Here is a 21714-nt window from a genome sequence, read left to right on the forward strand (position 1 = left end):
TTTTTAATAAATCCTTTATCGCGAACAAAGCCATTCTTTTCGAGAAGGTTGAATTTAAATTGAAAAAAGCGCTCAATTCCAGTCGAGCCGACGAGCGCGCGCGTTATTAAACATTACGTTTTACGAAAATTACAGTGATATAACCGAGGAATTAAAGCGACGGCGCTAGTACCGTCGCAAGTCCTACCCCTACAATTGATTTTAATTGAGTTTAATAAAAGAAAACGGCGAGACGACTCTTTCTCTCTCGCTGCTGCTGCGACGCTCGTTATTAAAGCGTCTCTCGTTTTCACCCTCGGGCATTTAAAACAAAAGTCTCCGCGAGCGACGGCCAGTCAATAAACTTTTCGTCCTCGTCGACTATTTAGCGCAGCGTCTGCGCTTTCACTTAGCTTCGAAAAAAATAACATTTTCGCACACAAAAGACCACTGCATTACGAGTACTATATACAATTACGAATTTCCCATCGGTCGAGCGGTCACGTCAGGAGCGACGAAAACAAACAGTCTGCAAATTGACGGGCCGCGTACACCGTGTAATTCGCGATGCGGACAATGATTCGCACTGCACATACACAGCGCGTGTAATGACAGCTCGACGTCACGCGCTCGCTCTGACGTAGGATGGTGGCACAGATTTCGCTGCGTTCGATCTCACGCTCGCGATCGCTATACAGAGCGATGCAGCGTTACAAGGTCGGCCGTACGAGAGTATATGTTCCAAGTTCGAGCGCGTGCGAGTTTTCCTGCGAACTTGACTCGCCGCGGATCGATTATTATTATTATGATGAGATTTAAAAGAGCGAGTTTATATTTTTTTGAGGAGAATTTCAGAGCGTTGAGACGTTCAAGGAGGAATGTTGGCAAGCTTTAGCAATTTTCCGCGATGACGGGTATATTATTCGCAGGTCCGAGAATTTACAAACTGTTTGATTTAGGAAAAGGGTTACAGCGAAAGTGTATTTACGACGCGTTCGCGGAATCTCCAAACGCGATTCGGAGCTTGTTAGATAAGCTCTTGAGATAGCGCTAAGGTAGTGTTGGCGGAGAATCGCACGCGGGACTTGTGTACTTTTGAGAGTTGCGTCAATATCTGTAAGCTTGATGGGTGGCGCTGGATTTTTTTGCAATGGCATTTCGAAGAAGATTGTCGCCGCCTTTATTTCGAGAGAATAGGCAGAGTGAAGAGCGACGCCGCGAACTCTATCGCTGAGCACAGTCTAGCCTCAAAATTCTCCGAGTTATAACGGCGCGCACTCAAATTCGTGACTGATCGGTACAAACATTACTGAGAAAACTTTTCGCATCGCTTGCTTGCTTTTTCTAACGGTCATAATCGGCCTGAAGAAGAATTTTTTTAACGTTAACTTTCGGCGAACGAGAGAGGCGTGGGCTGCGATAAGTTCTGCTATAAAGAATCGATCGCGTGAGTTTTCGAGCGTGCTGTACTCGTAATAAGGGAGGAAAGCCAATTCAACGGGAAAACCTCGGAATTAGAATTCTCGTATATCTGCACGCGAGAATCTGGCGAAGCCCGCCGGTATACGACGCGCATTTGTTAGGCAAAAAAGTCAAGCGTGAGAATAAAACTCGTGCGTACGTGCGCGCGATTTCCATCGCGCAAGTCTATCGAACAAATCGTCTACTAATTAGGATAATTCTTTCGAGCCTTACTCTAAAATTCAAACACACAGAGCACACGCGGGGCCGTCGGAATGAGACTATATCCGCGTGTGTCGCTGTCAAGAGCTTACCGTCGGTCAATCAAGAAATTCGGATTCAAACTCGCGCGCGAGCGGTAAGAATTAACTAAAAGTACACAGGTATAACTCGCGCATCGCAAAAATCAAGCAGATCATCATCTCACCAAGTTCTTGTCGTCCGTGAAATCCCAGACATCGGAGGCGTTCATCGACGTAGGATACATCGAGCACATCATGTAGCTGCTGTGGTCGTCAATGAAGGTGTCGTAGAAACCCGCGCTCGGCACGCGTTGCGACATCTGTGAGCCGGTGTTTATCAGCCGTTCTCCTTTCGCAAAAATTCCCTCGCTCGATCGGGAACCGAACTGTCAAGTCTCTCTTTTATCTCACTTCTCGAGTAAAACGTTCGCAAGAATGAAAAAGAGACACACTCCTCGAGAGTATAAAAATCTACAAGATTCACTGCTGAGCACAACTGCACGGAGTTATCAAAGCCGTCATTTAGAAAATTCGAGGATGTTCACAGGCCGGTGTTCTCGAGCCGACTGTCAAAAGCGTAGCGACTCTCTGAAAGACAGTGTATATACTAGCAGTAGTACAGTAGGTGGGTACACACGCTGCGTGTGCGCCGCACGACGGTTCACGCATTGACTGAGTCGGGCAACGTGACTGGCCGAAAGCTATATAGTTACAGCACGAGCGGCGCACGACCCCCCACCACTAGGCTCAACTGCTGCCGCCGCCGCTGCTATGCTGCTCTCCCACAACCACTGCTGCCGCCGCCGCCGCAACTGTCGTGTGGAAGCCCCTGACGTCATCGCCCCCCCCGAGCAAAGCTCATTGCCGATTCGCGCGATAGCGCTCGCCGGCCAATCCAATGCGCGCGCGCGCGCGAGAGAGAGAGGAACGATCGAGCGCTCTCTGCGGCTCTTCCGAAGGGGGAGTGTGCATTTGTTTGGGAATTCAAGTGCAATGAGGCTCTTTTTTACTCGTTGGATTTTTTTACAGCCGATGTGCGTCTCTATTTTGTTTTGGAGAACGTTCGCTGGGCTATATCGGATAGAGCGAGCACCGCGCGTGTTTATTTTTAATTTTCTTTTAATTTCGTTACGGCTCGCGGTTGGGGGAGAAAGATCGTAGTAAATCAACGCGCTTGTTTCGCCGACGCTAGCCGTTTCGAGGATTTACGACACGAGGAAAGCCGCGGAAAACACGTTGTCTCCGAGCTTCTTTTTCTCTGAACGAATATAAATTGTCACCCTATTTATCGCCACTATACGCTTTTATACTTTTTAAACCAGCGACCCGTAGCCTTCCCGACTTCCCCGAACAATTATAACAAACTGGACAGCCCGAAAATCCACGAGATCCGTTCTCCGGTTCCCTGACCTCAGCACCGCTTCCTTCCTTCCGTCCTCTCTCTCTCTCTCTCTCTCTCTCTCTCTCTCTCTCTCTCCACGGGATTTGCCCGCGCTCACGGCGCTTCGGCGAATCGACTCGATGACGTATAATCTCTCTCGCGCGCGCGACTCGGGAAAGTGGTTCCTCTCGTTCCGAGTATATACACACAGAGCCGAAACGGAGCAGCGCCGCGGAACACGTGGGAATTACGCGCGCTTGCGTAACCCCGGTATCTGCGCGACGACGACGCAGAGGTCGAAGGTCTGTCTGCAGCGATTTGCGGAGCGCGGATTTTTCATGGAAGGCGGTGTTCGGTTTTTCTTTATTGTCGTTGTGCAGGGGACGAGGGAATTCCAAATCGGGATTACGGGATATACATGGTTGCGGGATCGTTTGAAAAATGAAATTATGCTGATTATGATGAGGGTAAACACGAGATTTTTTTCTCGGTTCTTTCTCGATAGGAGCAGCTGTGCAAACACGGATTTTTGATATTTCCAATTAGTCACAGTGTTAACAGCGATTTGTTGACTCCGCGGAATTAGGCCAGACGCGAATGTTGCATTGTTATAGAATTGCTCGAGGAATCGCTTTGTTTAATCGATGTATTGTTTGCCGAGCACGTCACTCACATAGAGTATGCCTAATCGCACGTTTCTTAAAGTTGTCGTATGTAAGTCAGAAAAATTTCATTCAATTGTTGGAGTCGAGCTTTTTGAATCAAAATGCTCGACCTTCGCTTCGATTTCTATTGGAAAAAAAGCAAACTAAAAAAGCTTCGTAACCCGTCAATTTCAATCACCCGACGCTGCCCTGTCGCCGACACCACCGTCTTTCGAGAAAAAGAGAGAATAATGAAAGCCTCCGACCCAGACTCTGCACCAATAACTCAACGACCCCGGCAGTATGCAAAATAAAGCAGCGAATCTGCACACGACCAATCAACGTCAATTGCAGAAGCTTGCGAGACTCGCGCAAGGTGGCAGCTTATACATACTATGCTTGTAATGCATATACATACGTGCACGCGTTTTTTAAAGCCGCAGCGCTGCAGAGGCTGCCAGCTGATTCTGCGAAGCTTCTATTTCCGTACAGGAATTCCCTTGAGGACCATCGCGATGAGCTTTGTTCTCTCGTATTATACGTGCGACGAACCCGCGAGAGGCGCAACCTGCACCGATGCGCATAGCGCGAGCTTTCGCGGGACTGCTGGTGCGAGGATGTAATAATAATGTTCCAAAGATGCGCCGCACTGGGTTATTGTTGGAAGGGCCGAGTTATATTCGGCTGGCGCATGCTTCCCGGTATTTATAGGGAAAATTGCGTAAGCCGACTTATATGCGTACCCCCGAGCTATTTTCGTTATAGCTTTAACGAAATTAAGTGATTACGGTTTAATGCAAAAGTCTACACTGATACTATTTACCAACAAAGAGGAATCTCAACGAGGCTGATAATCGCAAACGTTTATTTAGTAAACGAAGGAGACGCGCGCGACATCAAAGTCAGATACGGCTTGGATCCGATCAACGTCTCATCGATGATTTGTTGCTCTTTCTCGATAGCTCCTGTGTGTACGTAAATTATTACGGATCCTCCGACAACAAACTCGCCGCCGCGAATGCAAGCCGATCGCGTGTTGGATAAACTCACGGTTACACTCGACGGATAGATGTATAAGTATATGTGTGTACAGATAGTCGAGAGAGAGTGCCAAGGGAGTCGGTTATTTATCCAAGGCGAAGCGGCTCTGACTACAGCGCGCGCTGATGACTGTTTATGTAACAATCGAGGATTGGATATGCGGGCTTAATTGGAAAGCAGATGATGATGATAGAGATGCTCGACCTTTTTCCAGTTATTGCAGTTTTGATGATGGCACATTATAACTGTAAATTTATTCGAGCTCGAAACAACGAAACGTGGATATGAGATGATAGTAGGTTTTTGTTCAGAGCAGCAATGTGTGTATGGTCAAAAGATAAATAAACGACGAGCCTTGGAGTCAAGGCGGGAATTCATGTCAACGCGACGGGGAATCCCAAGCGAAGATGCCCCGACGGTCTGTGCATCCCGTGAGAGATAGAATATTTTGTATCATTTCAATGACTTTTATATCAAAATTCCAGCTGCTCTCTTGTAAACCCCTTATCGTGCTTATTATTCCGGAAGCGCCGGAATATGTATTTATATGTACATAAGCTCGAAAAACTCAGCAATAAAAATTTCACGACTATTCTCTCTCCCGATGCCCATCTCGAGAGATTAGATAAGCTCCACTGCAATAAAGTACGCAGACTTCGCCGGAGAAGTCTCAAGTCAAGTCCTGTCCTAACGATCTGCCCGGTTATCGCAAAAACTCTCTGCCTTTAAAAGCCATACACACAATGCAGTCGTAGAGACTGCCCGCTTGTATTATACCGTCGGATAATGAAGGAACGAAACTTTCACGAAGGTCCGCGCGTTGTGTGCACACGTTTCGCCTGGGCCATTAGAGGCTCGATTATCGTAGGATTAGCCCGAAGAGAGCTAGATAAAGCACGGGAGCAAGGTCAGTTTGGGCAAGTTCTAATTTACGGGCTTGTTTTCTCGATCCTTGGAGAGAGAGAAAGAGAGAGAGAGAGAGAGAGAGAGAGAGAGAGAGAGAGAGAGAGAGAGAGAGAGAGAGAGAGAGAGAGACAGAGAGAGCGGCAATGATGCGCCGCCGGCAAGGGATCGACTGCGCATGCGCTAACCTTGGCTAATCCTATTGTTCCGAGAGATGCTACTACCTGATCCTGTTTGTGCCTGCTTTCAACCGTGGGCGGAGCGCGCAGCTGTGCAAGGGACGATTTTCACACAAACAATAGGTGTTGTTTTGTGAAGGGTTGTATACAGAGTAATTACGAGTTTTGACAAATATTTGTCTCTTGGAGTGCAATCGCACTTTTCGGATTGTATAAGAGTGGATTTATAAGAACGCTTATGAAGTCTCGAGAGTGTGTGAAGGAAGTTGCGGAAATTTATCCGTATTGCGGCTAGTAGCTCGAGTTTGGAAATTTACGACCTTGTTTTGGCCAGACTTCAAGACTCGAAGTGCAGAGAGATCGGTTTATATACGGCCGGGCCCTTTAAACTGTCGTCTTATTGCATAGGGTAAATCCGATAATTGTGCTATTTTTGCAGTACACTTGCAAGTTCGAGCAAACATGTTTGCGCGCGTCTCGGCGTAAAAACCGATACCCGCCCCAAATCGCAGATGAACATACATATAAACAGAAAAAAACTTTTATGACATAAGTATAACGAGAACTTATGTTTGAATATATAGCTACGACCTTATTTTTACTCTCATTCATCTTCAGTCTGTGCGCAATATCTCCAAAATTATTTTTACACTTCCGAATTCAAAACCTTATCGCTCAAAAATTCCCGCAGGAGGAAAAAAAAGCCGGACCACACATCGTCAAAAAACTAACGGTTCTTGCACCCGCGTTGCGGTCGCGCGATCACCGAAGGACAATCGGGGTCAGTTTAGTGCGAATCGCGCCACACACACACACGGCGTCTTTATATACCGGCAGACGCGTATGCACATAATAATATTATGTAAACGAGCTCCCGGTTTGCGGCGGCTCGCGATTCCGCAAGGCGTCGCTCTTTTGTCCGTCAGTCGATTGTCACATATAGCCCCGCAGAGAGCAGACGCACAAAGGAGGACGACGTCGCTTATATACTCCGTCTCTCTTCTTTTTTAATAAAGAGAAGAGAGAGAGGAGAGTTCATTCCGAGGAATCGCCGCCGCGCGCACGCCGAGGGGGTTAATCGAATGTTTGTGGGTAATGCAGACGACGGAGACGCGAGGCGAATTTTAAGGACCTCATTATTATATCACCGAGTGTGTGTATATGCTATAGCTCTGTATGCTAAGTTCCGCGAACTGGATAATCAATGCTGATCGCGGGGTTCGAGTGACTGGACATCAGTGAAAGTTTGGCTCGATTTTTGTATTACGAGAAAAATCAACCTAAAGGGTGTATCACTAGGGATTACATAATTTGTAAGCATTTGTACACGTGCAGTCGAGGGTGATAACCCTCCGCGCGACTTTGTGGGTGGCTCGGCATTTTTATTCTCCGAGGCAGACGGAGGCGGAAATGTCTCGGGTAGGCTCTCTCGCCGGATTACACGATCGTCCGAGAGAAGAAAAGCCTCGCCTCTCCGCACGCGCCGACGATATAATACTTTTATCGCGCGTATAATACCCCGAGTCCCTTATATTCCGAGCGTATCCCCCCGATCTTCCTCTTCTTCTTCAATACAGCGAGACGCGACTTTTTTTCTTACAAAACTCGCCTGCGTAAGCCGTCGCGTAAGGGGGAGTAAATAAAGTTAAAGGGAATCTCGCGTTTCGATTGAATTCCTCGAGGCGCGCGATGAATTTTGATGAAGCTTTTCTTTTCACACACACAAGAGCGCTGCTGCATGAAAGCGGTTGCACATATGAGCTGCTGCTGCTGCATCGAGCGCTTGAATATTCATACGAGACGGGCGGCGATGGAAAATAAATTTCAATGCGATTAAGCGCAGAGATGGGCTTTCGAAGCGAAAGGAGGATGGTATTGTTTATTGAGACCGAGTGTCTGATGATGGCTTTTTGGGTGAGATGGAATGTGTAGGAAGGACATGAAGTGTATGATGCTTGTGAAAAATAGGATGTAATGAAGGGGGCGTATATGTGTGGGTTTTTTTTCAATTTAATAATATTGTCGTGAAATGAACGAGTCCATAATAACCGATAGTTGTGAATTAAATTGATGTTTGATGAGTCAATTTTTAATAAAGTACCTGTATACACTTTGTAAAAGACAAGCACCGCGTGCGTATGAGTTATCAAGATTGACTTCAATTAAATCACGTGTGTGTATCGTTAGTTTGTTGATAGATTTGATAAGTCGATGATTAAGGCATCCTGTTTGATCGCAGTGCTGTGATATTACTTAATTTGATGTTTTTCTTGTATCATATAAAAGAATGAAAGATTTACACAATTTGAATATTTTGAATCTAAAATTGCATACACGTATCTTTGTCGGCTAAAATATAAGAACAAATAATCTCATTGAGTACAACTGTCGAATCTATAAATGAAGCCTAAATAACTGAATTCATGAATTAATCGGTAGTTCATTGAGCTTGTAACAAAAATAGTTCATCGACACATCAACGTCTGCAGTACGAAAACTGCGGTCGAACAGCACCACTCGCAAGTGTTATATATTTTGGCCACGCCCCGGAAATCTGTCATAGATTAGATTTTGTCAAAAATTGTGTAAATACCTGTCACATATAAACTTTATATGGCTCGATTTGCTTTGCTGCTCGATGACTTCGTTATCATCGCAATGTTTAGATATTCTCTTGTGTATAGAAGATTAGCACTCGATTCGATTTATCAAGATTTAATTAGGTAACTTGTGTCATCGTGTTCTGATATAGTTTTGATAACCTATCATCGATTACGTCAAACAAAATTCTGGCATTGAATTGAAAATAAAGAAGAAACATTAATTAGACGCACGTTCAGAGTTAAGCAGACTGAATTATAGTCATAGGATCTAAATAAAGCCTCGACAATCATACTCATGGGAATAGTAGTCCATTAAGCTTGCCAAAAAGTAGCTAGTTCGTTGACTCACATATAAAACGCTGGTATACTCGCCGATCAACGAACTCGAAATCAGACTTCTCAAGAATGTCTCTAGCAAACGTCGTTTCCACAAAAAACGATCGTTGTATCAACAAGTCATCCGAAGTCGCGAGGCTTCTAACATTAAAAAAAGCGCTGATCCGCAAACGGCAACGACCGAGAGCACGTCAACCCGCGCTTAATCGAAATACATGCTTCTCTCTCGATTCTAGTGTCGCTAACCTCTCGTACATCGCGCTTTCTTTCTACAAACTTTCTCATATATATTCTTCCGATCTCTCTCAGGTGCAAGGCTTGCCGGCGCGTGTCTGACTCATACGCGCGCGCGACGTGCGCGTCTTGTGTTTTTTTCGTCTTTCGCTTCGCCTTTCTCTCTCTCTCTTTCCTCTATTATACATTATCTCGTGTTCTTTCTCGGCGGCTTTGTGCGGCGGCACCGCGAGCGCGCGCGTGCGCCGCACGTGTCGCCCCGAGAGGATAAGGCTTTTCTTTTTTTCACGATGATTGTCGCTGTTTTCGAAGGCGATTTCGAAAATCTGAATGGACTTCCTGCTCTTAGTATGCTCGTGGGCTTCGTAGGAGTAATAAAATGTATTTTTCTATCAGCCGACCGAGCACCTGGCGGTGGAATTTAATTATTCGAGGATAACCAATTTTAATAGAAAGAAAGCTCGTGCTAAGTAGTAAATCATCGGCAGCCTCGACTCTCTTTTCTAACGAGGCACGTCTCGACAGCTCCTGCGAAGATAAGCCAGTCTTCCACCGTAGAAACTCGAGCCAACGCGCCCAGACTCGTTCGGTTCGATTAAACTGCTCTCCCGCACACACCATCCGCGCAGTCAAGGGCAGCGTAAAGGCAATACTTTAACGACGTCTAAGCTCTCCCCGCGCACGAGAGAACCGTACACCCTCTCTTCCGTACACAGCGTTATCTTCGACGACGAGGCACAAAAGAAAGCGGCGCAGGAACATACTCGCAAAACGGCGGAAGACGGGCAAAGTTCGAGGGGGGCCGACTCCGTGCCTGCGCTCGCGATTTCCGGATCAGCCGGCGGCACACACCCCCGCACATGCCGGCCGAGTTGAGCACTGCGCCAAATGGCACACGCGCGCGTTTCGAGAAAAATCGATAAGGGAGAGTGCGCGCGCGGAGAGAGAAAGTTTAGTGCCTGCGTTACGTTATACGAGCCAGCGGGGAAGCTTCTATGTGTGTTATACCTATATAGATAGAGAGCGGTCTCGTGGAATTGGGCAGTGGGGTTGCGTTGCGAGGGCGACTGCGTGTAGACATCGATTCGACTCGCTCTGCAGTGCCTATGCGCAGATAGTATACGGAGAATTTTGAGACTGTGGGGCTGCAGCTGGTGAATTTATTAAAAGTCCATTTGTGCGTACTTTAGAAAATTGCGAGCGAGCGCGCTTTGATTGATCGTTTTTGAGAGGCTTTTTGGACGCTTTCGTCGTGGTGTTATGGGCGCCCTTCGCGCGCGCGTTTCTCGCTATCATTGATATTTATGATGATGGAATTTGCTCATTACGCCGCGCTCGAAAGAGAGAGAGAGAGAGAGAGAGAGAGAGAGAGAGAGAGAGAGAGAGAGAGAGAGAGAAGTATGTACACCCGTAAAGTAGAAATTTTTCATTTCGACCATGGCAGAGACTTTTACACACGCGCGCGCGCCGGAAAAGGGAGCGTGAAAAATTGTTCTATTTGCGCGCGGTATAATAATGGTTCTGCGCGGCTCTGACAGCGTAATAAGATTAATTTTACGACTGCTGAAACAATTACGTCTCTCGCTCGCGGCTTATCGGCTTTTCTTTTTTTTTCTTCTTTTACGACGAAAGATTTCTTTTGTCTCCGTGACAGAAGTTAAAACAAAGATCGCGCTCCTTTCTTTCTCCTCCGCTGCGCGATAAGCGCGTTAAACGTCGAGCGTGTGTGTCTATTTCGAGTCTAACTCTCCGAATTACCACATCTCGATAGCCTGTATCTCTCATTACCTTCGCAAAAACAATTACGCATGCGAAAATTTCAGAGAGTAAAAACCCGAAACTAATCATACGTGCCATATCCCTCGTGTTCTCGCACAAAGCCTCGGGAAGAGCTGCTGCACAGCTGCATAATTTGGCCAGCGGCCAAAATCCTAAAGCCCAAGGCGTAGCCCATAAATCAGCTGGCCCATAATTTCGGGTCGAAATATCTCACGTGTGTGAGTGTGCGACTGTCCGAGGATATAAGTGCGAGCTATAATGAGTCCGAAATCGCGAGAGATATAATAATAAGACAGATGGCGGCGGCGCGAGTCTTATCTGCTCGCACACTCTATCCTTTTCCGGCTCTGCAGTCGTGTCTTATCTCTTTCGCTCTCTCTCTCTCTCTCTCTCGCTGCTGTCACTTGCGCCCTTGCGATGTACTGTACTATGTATGAAATGCAGACAGTGTATATAAAGCGAGTGCAAGTGTAACTTGTTGAAAAATGTATTCGATTACGCCGGTTTGAAAAATCGCCCCCGAATTACTTGTGATATAAAACAAGCACAGCGACGTTCATTCCGTCGAGCTAATGAAGCGAGTAATCGGGTCTGGCAGGCCGCCCGTGGAAAGATTGAACAATTTGACTAAACGCGCATCGTCAGCGATAAGTTACGCGACATTAGGTGAGAATACCTCGGAATTAATTAAATAGTGTATAACACGAGCGGATCGAACTTGCGAGTTCTCTTAATCTTACACTTCATTGCTCAAATCCCAAAATATATATCTCCCGCGCGATCTGCCCCCCTCATAACGCGTGCTATCTATGCACGCGCGTTCACCTTCTCTCTCTTTGCTGTACACTCACATTAGCTATGCATCTCGTCATCAACAAACGCGTGCACAATACCTTATCTCCTAATCCATCCGCATTTCCGCTTCGTTTAATTCTCTCTCTCTCTCTCTCTCTCTCTCTCTCTCTCTCTCTCTCTCTCTCTCTCTCTCTCTCCGCAGTAACATTTGCATCTTATCTGTATATATAGGTATACTTTATGCACAGCGCGCGTATAATACATACAGCCCTTGGAAACCCCCGCGGCGCCGGTAAATAAAGATAATTAGAGCAAAGGGACCGCAGCTGGCGCGCCTTTTCGACTAATGCTTTTTCCTTCCATCGTGTGTATAAGCAGAAACGTAGCTCTAATATACTCTAGCGCTGCAGCTGCGCGCATAAACATGTGTATATTTCGCGTTATTCGCGCGCACGTGAAATCTAAAGCGGCGGCTATTGTGTGTTTGCGCGGGACAATGAGCGCCGTTAAAGTATCTTAACGCGAGTCAAGTCGGAGGCTTTGCCGGACGAGAAAAGTATACGCATTCGCGAGAAATTTGAGCTCAGCTCGAATGTGGGCGAGGAAATTAGCTAAATGCAGGATTATTGTTTGGTCTTTCAGCCCGCGCGCAGAAACTGGTTATCACCGGCTGGATCTCTTTGTTTCGAGCCGAGAGGCGACTCTGCGCTTTTATTGCTCGTTACCTTGGCGATGTTGGGTAATACCATATGAAATATAATACTCGTATTATACATATACTGCAGCAATAAAAAATTCAATCGTTATTAATGCTTCGCACCTCTCCCTCTATCCCCATAAAAGCAATCATCATCAAGACGCTCTACGCCTCCCGCGCATCATGGTAGACTAAAAAAAGCCCTATACTAAAACTATCCAACTCTCAGTGTGAAGCTATAAGAGATCCCTACGGTCGTCAGGGCGCGCGCGTTCGCGGTGGTCTTTTTAAATGACCGCACGAGCGGCTCTCCTCCGCTTTAAAACAGCTGTCGCGTATAGAGCCGAAGCCGGCGAAAAGCGCTAGATCAATACTCGCCGCCGCCGACGCCTGCACTACCGAGGGGGCAGCGAAAGTGTGGGCCGCGTGTACGTTTCTTCCTCGTGTGTGCATGGGGGCACGAGGACGTCGTCGAAACCCCTCTGTCTATGTGTGTGTACAGTCGGCTGAGCAACTCTCAGACCCTCGTTTTTCCACCGGAGAGAAATTGCTACGTTTATAAAGGAGGGAGGGAGGGGGGCTGTAAGCGGGCTGTTTGTGTTGGAAGATGCAGCGCTTTTTTCTTCCTTGTAGGAGCCGCGTGAAATCGGGGAAATTCGAGAGAGAGAGAGAGAGAGAGAGAGAGAGAGAGAGAGAGAGAGAGAGAGAGAGAGAGAGAGAGAGAGAGCGGTGAGAGATACGGGGGTTGCCGCTGTTGACGCGCGCCGTTGGGAGCCCGATGAGATTGGGATGTGTGATTGGGCTTGGTTTGTGTCGTCGGTTCTACGAGCGTTATTAAGTGCTTTAGTACCGCGACGACGCGCTTTGGGGATTCTCTGCCGAGATTATGTCGTTCGAGCCTTTACGAGCTAATCGGGGGCCTTGTTATCATCGAGTGGCTCTTTTTACGCGCGTGAAAATTTTGTCCTTGCTACTGCATTTTTTCAATTGAACGTTTTAGTACATAGGTGTGTCTGTCTCACATTGTCGATATTTTTTACCGGCGGCGTCACTACTGGAGAGACATACTTCACCCACACGCTGAAACCTCCCCCCTCGAAGATTTTGTGCAGACACCCAGCACCGCTGCTGCACATTAACCAGACACACAGGGGGTCACGCTTGTGGGTTCTCGAATTCGGTTAGGGTCTGAAAGATTCCCGATACTAAGTGCTAGCCGCTGTAAGCTTTCAAAGTATAATCCCTGCTTAACTCGTGTACACACTTGAACCAAACGATACAGAACTGCGCGAGAAATTTCGAAAAGCACATCTATTATAGCGCACCTTAACTTTCACGCTCGCATTTCCCATATTGAAGCAGAGCGCGAGGAAAGATGAAAGTCCGCGCCTTTCGCACGTGTGCTCTCGGGGCACAACTGTCCCTTAAATGGTCCTCTCGAACGGCACCGAGCGCGAAAGAAGTTACGCGACAATGTGAGCAACGCGACGTCTGCGCTTGTATTTATCCTCGAGTTATCTCGGCGATGCTGCGGGTAATGAAATCGAAAGTAACGAGAGAGAGCAGAGTTCTTTGAGAAACTCGTGCTGTGCGCTTGTATGCTGAGCAGGGAATACATTAGGATTATTTTAACTTGGCTTTGGGGATTTATAATATATAGCTACAGGTAAAGACTGGATAGAAGCTCAAGTAAACATGAACAATTTCTTAAGTGTAATTGCCGAGTGGCTGGCAGTAAACAAGTTGTTCTTAAATGTAGGAAAAACAGTGTGCATGACTTTTGGAAGTAATATTGGAAGCATACCAGCTCAGATAAATGTTAAAATTCTTGATAAAAGTATAACTAGGGTGGAGAACTTTAAATATTTAGGAGTTGTCTTTGATAGTAATCTAAAGTGGGATAACCACATGCAATATATAGTTGGAAAAACTAAATACCTAGTCTATATTCTTTATAAAATCTCTAAATCAATGCCCATAGAGACTCTCATAATGATTTACTACGCTTTTTTTCATAGTATTATAATTTATGGCATCATTGCTTGGGGCGGTGCATATAGGAATACCCGAGACCAAGTTCAAAAATTACAAAACAAAATTTTAAAAATAATCAATAAAAATAACTTATTGTTTCAAGACAATCCATTAAATATAGGACAACTGTTTGCTTTCGAAGCTCTTAAACTACACTACTATGATCTCAAAGAAAAATTCTTAGCATCAGATAGTGTTACTAGGAATAGAAGTATTATTATATCAAAAACAAATAAGAGAATCCGCAATAAGAACAGCTATATGAAAGCAATTAATGTATATAATGAGCTTCCTAATCGATTAAAAGTATTAAATATAAATAAATACCCTCAAAAGAAAATCATAAAAGACTGGATACGATACAACTGTTAGAAAAAATAATAAAAGAAAAAAATTTGTTTCTGTATGCAATACACAAATTTGTTATTAGAAGCTAATGCCAAATGTATATATCTTACAATTAGTTTTAAGTTTTAATTTTAAGTTTTGTTTATATTTTTCTTTTTCCTTTGTAACCAGACTGCGAACAGGTAATTTTATTTACCTCTGCAGGTTTCTAGGTATGAAATACATACCTTGTAAATTTCTTCTGGTAATAATAAATAAATAAATAAGGATTCTATTATGTGCTCAGTGTGTTGCGTAAGGTTTCGGGAGCATTTGAGGGAGAAAAATGATTTTTGCGATTGATATTCGTTCGCAAAGATAAATAAGGAAATTATCGGTGTACAAGAGTTAATAATCGTGTGGAACGTTAGGAAATTCGCGTGTAATTATGTAAACGAACGCCTTTCTATGCGATACATCAAACTTGGTATTGCGAATAAATTAGAATTTTCATTGACCAAATTACCGCGAAATATATAATAAAAGGAACGGAACTCAATGCGTATACTTCTGATTGCACACTTACATAAAATCACAATAAATTACGAGTTTATTTGGAATGACCGACTTTTGAAAACTTTGTTTGTGTTTGTCTTGAGTCAGCGTTCGTTCGCTTTAAAAATTCTTAGAAAAATCATCCTTATAGGAACAAATTTTGGCTAGCGTTCAATTGGGATGGACCGTGTCATAAAAATTTCCCGCTATCAAAAACACACGAGAATTCGAGTAACCCGATATTCCTTGTAAGTTGTATCAGCAAAACAAATATCTGCGTACGATTCGACCAAAAGGCTAAAAATACAAAAAGCACACTAGTGCACTTTTGGTGGTAACGAACCAAATACACGCACTTTTTCCTCATCGACCCAACACACGGACGCGAAAAAAACCGACCGCCGACAGAACCTAATTTTTACCTTCCAAGCAAACGACAGACGACCCAAGAAGCAAAAAAAAAAATCACCAAACTTTCTCGTCCGCACGAAAAAAAAGAAGTTTGGGTCAAGCGCGAAATCAGTCGATGATCGTATAAGTAGAGGGGGGACACTCGAGGTTTTTCGAACCGTGTACTATATACCTGCGCGAAGATGACGCGCCAGTAATTTTAGCTCCTACCGCGTAATCCGGGAGGGGATCGGTTGATTATTTTTAGCGGGGCTCTTAGCGCTCGCCGTATGATCATCATCAGCGGTGGCAAGTGTGCGCTCGTTGTCTTACTTCTGCACTGACTTCAAAACAGAGACGCGGTATAGTTTGGGAGCAAAACGAGATGGAATATACTGGGCGACGCTTGTGCGTATGCAGTGTACGGAACGGCGACGATATTTCGCTGGCTGACACGCTTATATTCGTTTCGCGAATTTTAGCTGAGAATTGATAGTGCGCGGGCTATGAGTAAAGAGACATAGAAGAGATAGTGTGACAATTTGTACGGATATGAGCATTAATTAATTTGCGCGTATGAGTAATTGTCTGGTTTCGAGGCGTGAACTCGGCGAGATTTTTTATCTGGATGATGAAAAAAAATGCTGATGCAATTGGCTTATCACTTTCTGGGTACAGCGATTATTTGATTTTCGCTCCAATCGATTCATTTAAATCGCATAGAACTGTTCATCATTGTTAAAGCAGAAAAAATAGTAAAATAAAAGATAAGCGAGTACCGCACAATGGCCGTCTCCTCGAGCAACCGGCGCCCAGTTGCAATTAACAAATTGCGCGTCTCGACGTGAACAACTTGCAAATCACGCGTCTCTGCATCCGCACATCACTCCGTCTCTCTCCATCCTTATCGCACACTCCAACAGTCCTAACGTCTTCTTCTCTCTCCGCGTCTCCTCCTCTCCTTCGTCTCAACGCTGCTAACGCGATTACGCAATCGTCGTCTGATTACACTTGATTCTCTCGTGGCCGGCTTTCGTTCGCTCATCCTCTTCCCTTTTTCCCCCTTCGCACGAAAAAAAGGACGAACACATAACGACGCCGATCAAAGAGTCAATGTACGTGCGAAACTTGTAACGCATTGACACAACAGTGTACCGCGATTTTTGTCTCGTTTCCTTTTGTTTACAAACACGAGAAGCCAGAGAGAAAAAATGCCGATGTATAAAATAATCATCGGCGAGCTGATGATGTTGCCGCTGTTGTTTTGTCGAGAGCGAGCGTCGAACGTCGTTAGATTGTGTGTGACTCAGCGATACCCCGAGCTGATAATGCAAGACCGCAATTGACGATTACGGCCGTGTATTACGTCGAGCGTTTTAATTTTTCGAGAAGCTCTCGACGCCTATCTCTCTCTCTCTCTTTCGCTTGTAAACACGCGCAAGGTGGCTGCGAAAAAGAATTACAGATCAAAAGCATTTTACCGGCGTTTTCGTGCCCGAGTTTCCAATCGCGAGTTCGCTTTGAGTGCGAACCGCCGTTCGCATACCGGGAGATTTTTTCCCAGATACTTGTATCACTGGGAGTATTTTATCGGAGGGCAGGCGAGCCGAAATAGGCAACGCTTGGAAAAACTGGCGTACCAGCGCGCGGTTTTTAGGTTAGAAACGAAGCGCGCTATCTATCGTGTGTACGTAACTTTGCAATGAACTCTTTTCTATGTCCTATCTAAATTGGCGTGGAGATAAGGAAAACCGTGCGCGTATTTTGACAAACACTCGGAGCTAGGCGCTGTGGAATTCCACGCAAAGGTCAAGAGTCTAAACAATTCCATCTCATTCAATAATAGGATCCACTACTACAGTGTAATATCAATGGAGCGACGATAATTTGTTTACATCTCGTGACCAGATGCGCACTACGTCACCCGCAGACTGTAACGTATAAGCCGCGCGAAAGCCGCAAAGTTCTGCTCCAATTTGAATAGCTCCGCTCATTTAAATTTAAACATTCTTTAATGCCCAGTCCTCGAAGTCTACATTAAAAGCAGAGCGCACACTGGGGAAAACACTCGCTTACATAACGCCATCAGCAAAGCGCGCGCGTGTGTATAACATAACGAGCTTCCAAATAAGCCAGCGCTGTTTATCGAACGCGCCGTAAATTCCTATTCAATAATTCAGTAATAAATACCAGCTGCTGTGGCCTACGACGCATATTTTCCTACAGTCTACATACGTACGACACACAATCGCTAGCGCGCGATGCAAATCCGCAACGTATGTTACGTATATGTACATACACGTTCGCGTATATTCTCTTACGAGGTGCCCCTTCTACGCTTTGCGAGCAGCATCGAGCGAGGTGAGGCTCTCACTCGGACTTTCGTCATCTCTGTCTGTCTCGCGAGATATACCATTGGGTTCCCCGTACACGTACACAAACAAACACCTGTGAACGCGCGACGACGGCGCCTTATACGTCTGCAGGCTCTCGATGAATTTTCAAAATGAGTATACCGATACAGCTGGACGATGCAGGGAGGGGGGGGGGGGCATAAGTAAGGAGATATCGAGTCGCAGTCAAGGAGGAGAGGAGGTAAATAAGAAGGTACTCACGCTGCCGGAGGGCACGTAGCTGGTGCCGATGTTGGCGAGAAAGTCATGGCTGACCCTGGAGCTCTGGGAGGCAGCGCTGTCGCTGGAGACGCTGCTCGAGCTGTCGTAGAGGCCCTCCGTCGAGACGTCGAGCTTTATGATCTCCTCGTTGCCCTCGAGAGCCGAGGGCTCGCTGTTGTTCCCCATCAGGGCAGTCGCCGCACAGCCTCCTCCACCGTCTGGACCGCCGGCCGTACGCCGACCTATCAGTTTGAGCTTAATCTTGACGGATTTTCGCTGACCTCCGGGTGAAAAAGAAACACTCGCACTCTCCCCCTGCACCTGTTGTTGTCCCTCGCGTGAAGAAGCGAGTTTTCCAGAAAAGCCCGCACTGCTATGTAGACACAGTAGAGGAGATAGCGTAAACTAGTACAGGTTATGACGTCCGATAGCTGCTTGCCTGCTGCGCTGCTTCTCGGAAGACGTTCACCTCGCCTAATGAATCCTGGTGATCGTCGCTGCGGCTGCCGTAGGTATATAGTTAGCAGAGTATACGCGTGCACCGATGACGCGGGTGCAGGCCGTTACGTCGCGCTGCAAAAACTCGCGAGCAGTCTCCGACGCGCCGAGGGGGGAGGCGGGTAATTCGCGCGCGCTATACTTGGCGGATATCTCTTCGTGTAGTGTGTAGTATACGCGGAGCGCCGAGAGCGGCTCTCTTTCTCGAAAAGCGCGTTAAAACTGCGCCCGCCGACGATGACTCACGCCAGACGGGGGAATACCTCGAGGCAGGCGGCGCAGCGGTAGCCTCTCTCTCCTCTCTCTCCTTCTCTCTCTTTCTCTTGCGCGAGCGGCGCACGTACTATAGCGACGACCACTCGAGCTCTTTTTCCTCGTGTGCGCGCGTGTCCGTGTGTTATTTTCGCTCGCTCCGTCCTTGTCCGACGCACGGCTTTTGAGGTTAGGTCGAACGGGGACAGAGCGAGCCCCGAGCGCCGACGGAATTGGCCGAGTGCGGAGCTCGTCGATGCGTGTTTGCGTGTGTGTGTGTGCGTGCGTGTGGGAGCATGATGTCACGAGCTATATTCGCTGCTGCCGCTATCCGAGTGCGAGAGTGCAGGATCGAGCCACGTGGAGGGAAAAAATACGCGCGCAACGGAGGGGGGAGAAACGCTGCAGCGCGCGATCTTTTGAACGGACGCGTGTGCGTGCGTGTGCGTTAGTGGCTCTGATGCTTGCTGCAGGTGTTTTCGACGGAAGCTTCGGAATTTTTGAATGGCGCGCTGTTTTGCTGCTTTTGTTTTTCACAGAGAGAGAGAGAGAGAGAGAGAGAGGGAGGGACGACGGGATATCGCCAAGTTTCGGAGTGGGATACTTTCTAGAGAAACGTTATTCGTTGCGCAATTTTGCTGGCCAGTGTGTGTTAAAAAAACAAACGACGCGATTCCGATTATCTCTGAAGGCTTTTTATTTTTATCGAATTCGTGGACATGAATTTCAGCCTCGTTGGAAGCGTTTTTATTATTTCTCTCTCGAGATCACGCGTATTTTCGCGGAGCTTTTTAACTTCTTTGTACAAAACGGCTTCCGAGTACTACAACGAGATTCGATTTCGGTTACAATTTAATATCATGACTCATCGATCGGCGCTTATCTACGAGAACGATTTAGCGGAAATTGAAAACGACGACGATAAGGCTTTGCAAATTACGGCATTCCAAATCGCAAATTTTTGTCGGCCGATCATACATGAGGTAAACGATAAGAATAGAACGTTGGAACTCCGCTTATCTGTTCATGATGTAGGCACGTGCCGTTAACTGATAAGATTGTCGAATCTACAATAAGAGCAGGTGATGAAAACAAGAGCTACTATTTATTTGCCCACGCGGTATACCGATTAAAAAAAATCGTATACCAACGTTTGTACTTTCCATTATCGCGCTGTCGAATAATAGGATCGAGTTTTGTAAATCGCTGATCGCTCGAGGCACGTGACCGCGAGCTATAGCGCATTTTACCGTCGATGATGTTCGGGAATTCATAATTGAACCGATGAAGTCATACGTCTCTCGCGCAACCTTTCAGCGACTTTATTTCTTCGACGCTGCAGCACATCATCAGAGTTACACAATAACGCTGTAAGCTCATCCTAACCATCAACAGGCAACCCTCGCCGTAAAGCATCCTATACCCCTCTGAGCTCGTCTCGCATAAATTCACCCTCACCTCCTGGCGAAATTTTCACGGAGAACCCGCTCGCGCACCGCTTCGGAGAACCGCCGAGTGAGTCACTCTCTCTCTCTCTCTCATACTCTCGTGGGCGGCGAAGAAGCTCGCGCGCGCGCGCGAGAGAGAGAGAGAGAGAGAGTATTAGGTATATAGGAATGAGTCATCCGGCTGCTATGCCGCGCGCGGGTCCAACGGTGAGCTCGATCCCTCTCTCCTGCTCCGTCGGCCCGTTCCTTCGAGAGGAGCTGGTATACCTATACGTACGCTTGAGCTTCCTTTTTTTTAACTACCTGTCGAGGGCGACGTGGAGAGAGGTGGATATCTCGGAATTCACTTCCGCGCGAGGAAGGAAGATGTGACGCTTTCTGGGATATCTTGGTTTTACCTATAGTGGAGCGCTTGTAAATTGAATACTCTTTTAGCGGAGAATGCGGCAGGGATAACAGGTAGCTGCGCCCCCGCGTGTTTTACGGTTTTCGGATGGCTGTGTCTTCGGAGTGACTTTTACGATGGAATGTGTTTGGGGAAGGTTTTTTTTTGTTTTTGAGTGACACAATCGAGAAAATTTATGGCTTGTACTCGAAAATGCGAAAAAGAGGAAAAATTATCGCTACTGGCGTTTGCGCAGTGTCCTGTCGCAACCGATCAAGTAGAGCTAGCTGATACGCACGTTATTTTCCAAACATCAAAACATATATGCGCAGATCAAACGCGACAGGCGTCACGATAAGCCACTGCATCAAATTCGCAGCATGAATTTCATAGACAAAACCAGAAGCCTCGAATCTTAAAAATAAATCCTCGTACAAGCCTATATCAAAGCGAATCGGGTCGAGACGATAGAGAATCAAGAGAGAGAGAGAGAGAGAGAGAGAGAGAGAGAGAGAGAGAAATCGCCGCGCAATTAGCGTCTAAAAATAAAATTTCCCGAAGGAGGCATGCACCAGTCGCGAAGAGATTGCCCTGTCCGCGATCTCTCGAGGATCCCCTGCTGCATCCGCGATCGAATTCTGCGCGCAGAGAGCTATGCCGTCCCTGAGCCAGCTTCTCCGGCCAAGGACGCGATCCGATCGTTTGCGCTTTTTTTTATACTCACATGTGCGGTGCGCTCCGCCGAGAGAGGAGCTCCTTCGGAAAACTGGCGCAAGGAATGTCATTAACGCTGCACTACACTCGCGCCCTTGCCCGATCGACGATGGATTTTTTGCCGCAAGGATGCGACGCCTACAAGGATAGCGGCTTTTTTATGCGATTTAGAGGTGGAGAAAGCTGTCTCGAGGCAATACCCGGAGATTTCGAAAAAAGCTC

The 21714-nt window shown here is 46.6% G+C and overlaps 1 protein-coding gene across 2 annotated transcripts in view; it reads right to left on the reverse strand.

The window, feature by feature from the left end:
- Window positions 1–18944, reverse strand: part of LOC100116598 (transcription factor kayak) — a 41250-nt gene extending 22306 nt beyond the window's left edge. Inside the window, exon 1 of one of the 2 annotated variants that reach the window (XM_008208412.4) lies at window positions 18196–18944. In XM_008208412.4, the coding sequence (XP_008206634.2) occupies window positions 18196–18381 (186 nt within the window). In that variant the 5' untranslated portion in view covers window positions 18382–18944. Of the gene's footprint in view, window positions 1–1867; window positions 2357–18195 lie in introns of those variants that run through there. The other variant, XM_031928773.2, reaches the window with a different exon arrangement.
- Window positions 18945–21714: the final 2770 nt, after the last annotated feature.

Source organism: Nasonia vitripennis, chromosome 4 (assembly GCF_009193385.2).
Source record: "Nasonia vitripennis strain AsymCx chromosome 4, Nvit_psr_1.1, whole genome shotgun sequence".
In the NCBI taxonomy this organism is placed as follows: Eukaryota; Metazoa; Arthropoda; class Insecta; order Hymenoptera; family Pteromalidae; genus Nasonia; species Nasonia vitripennis.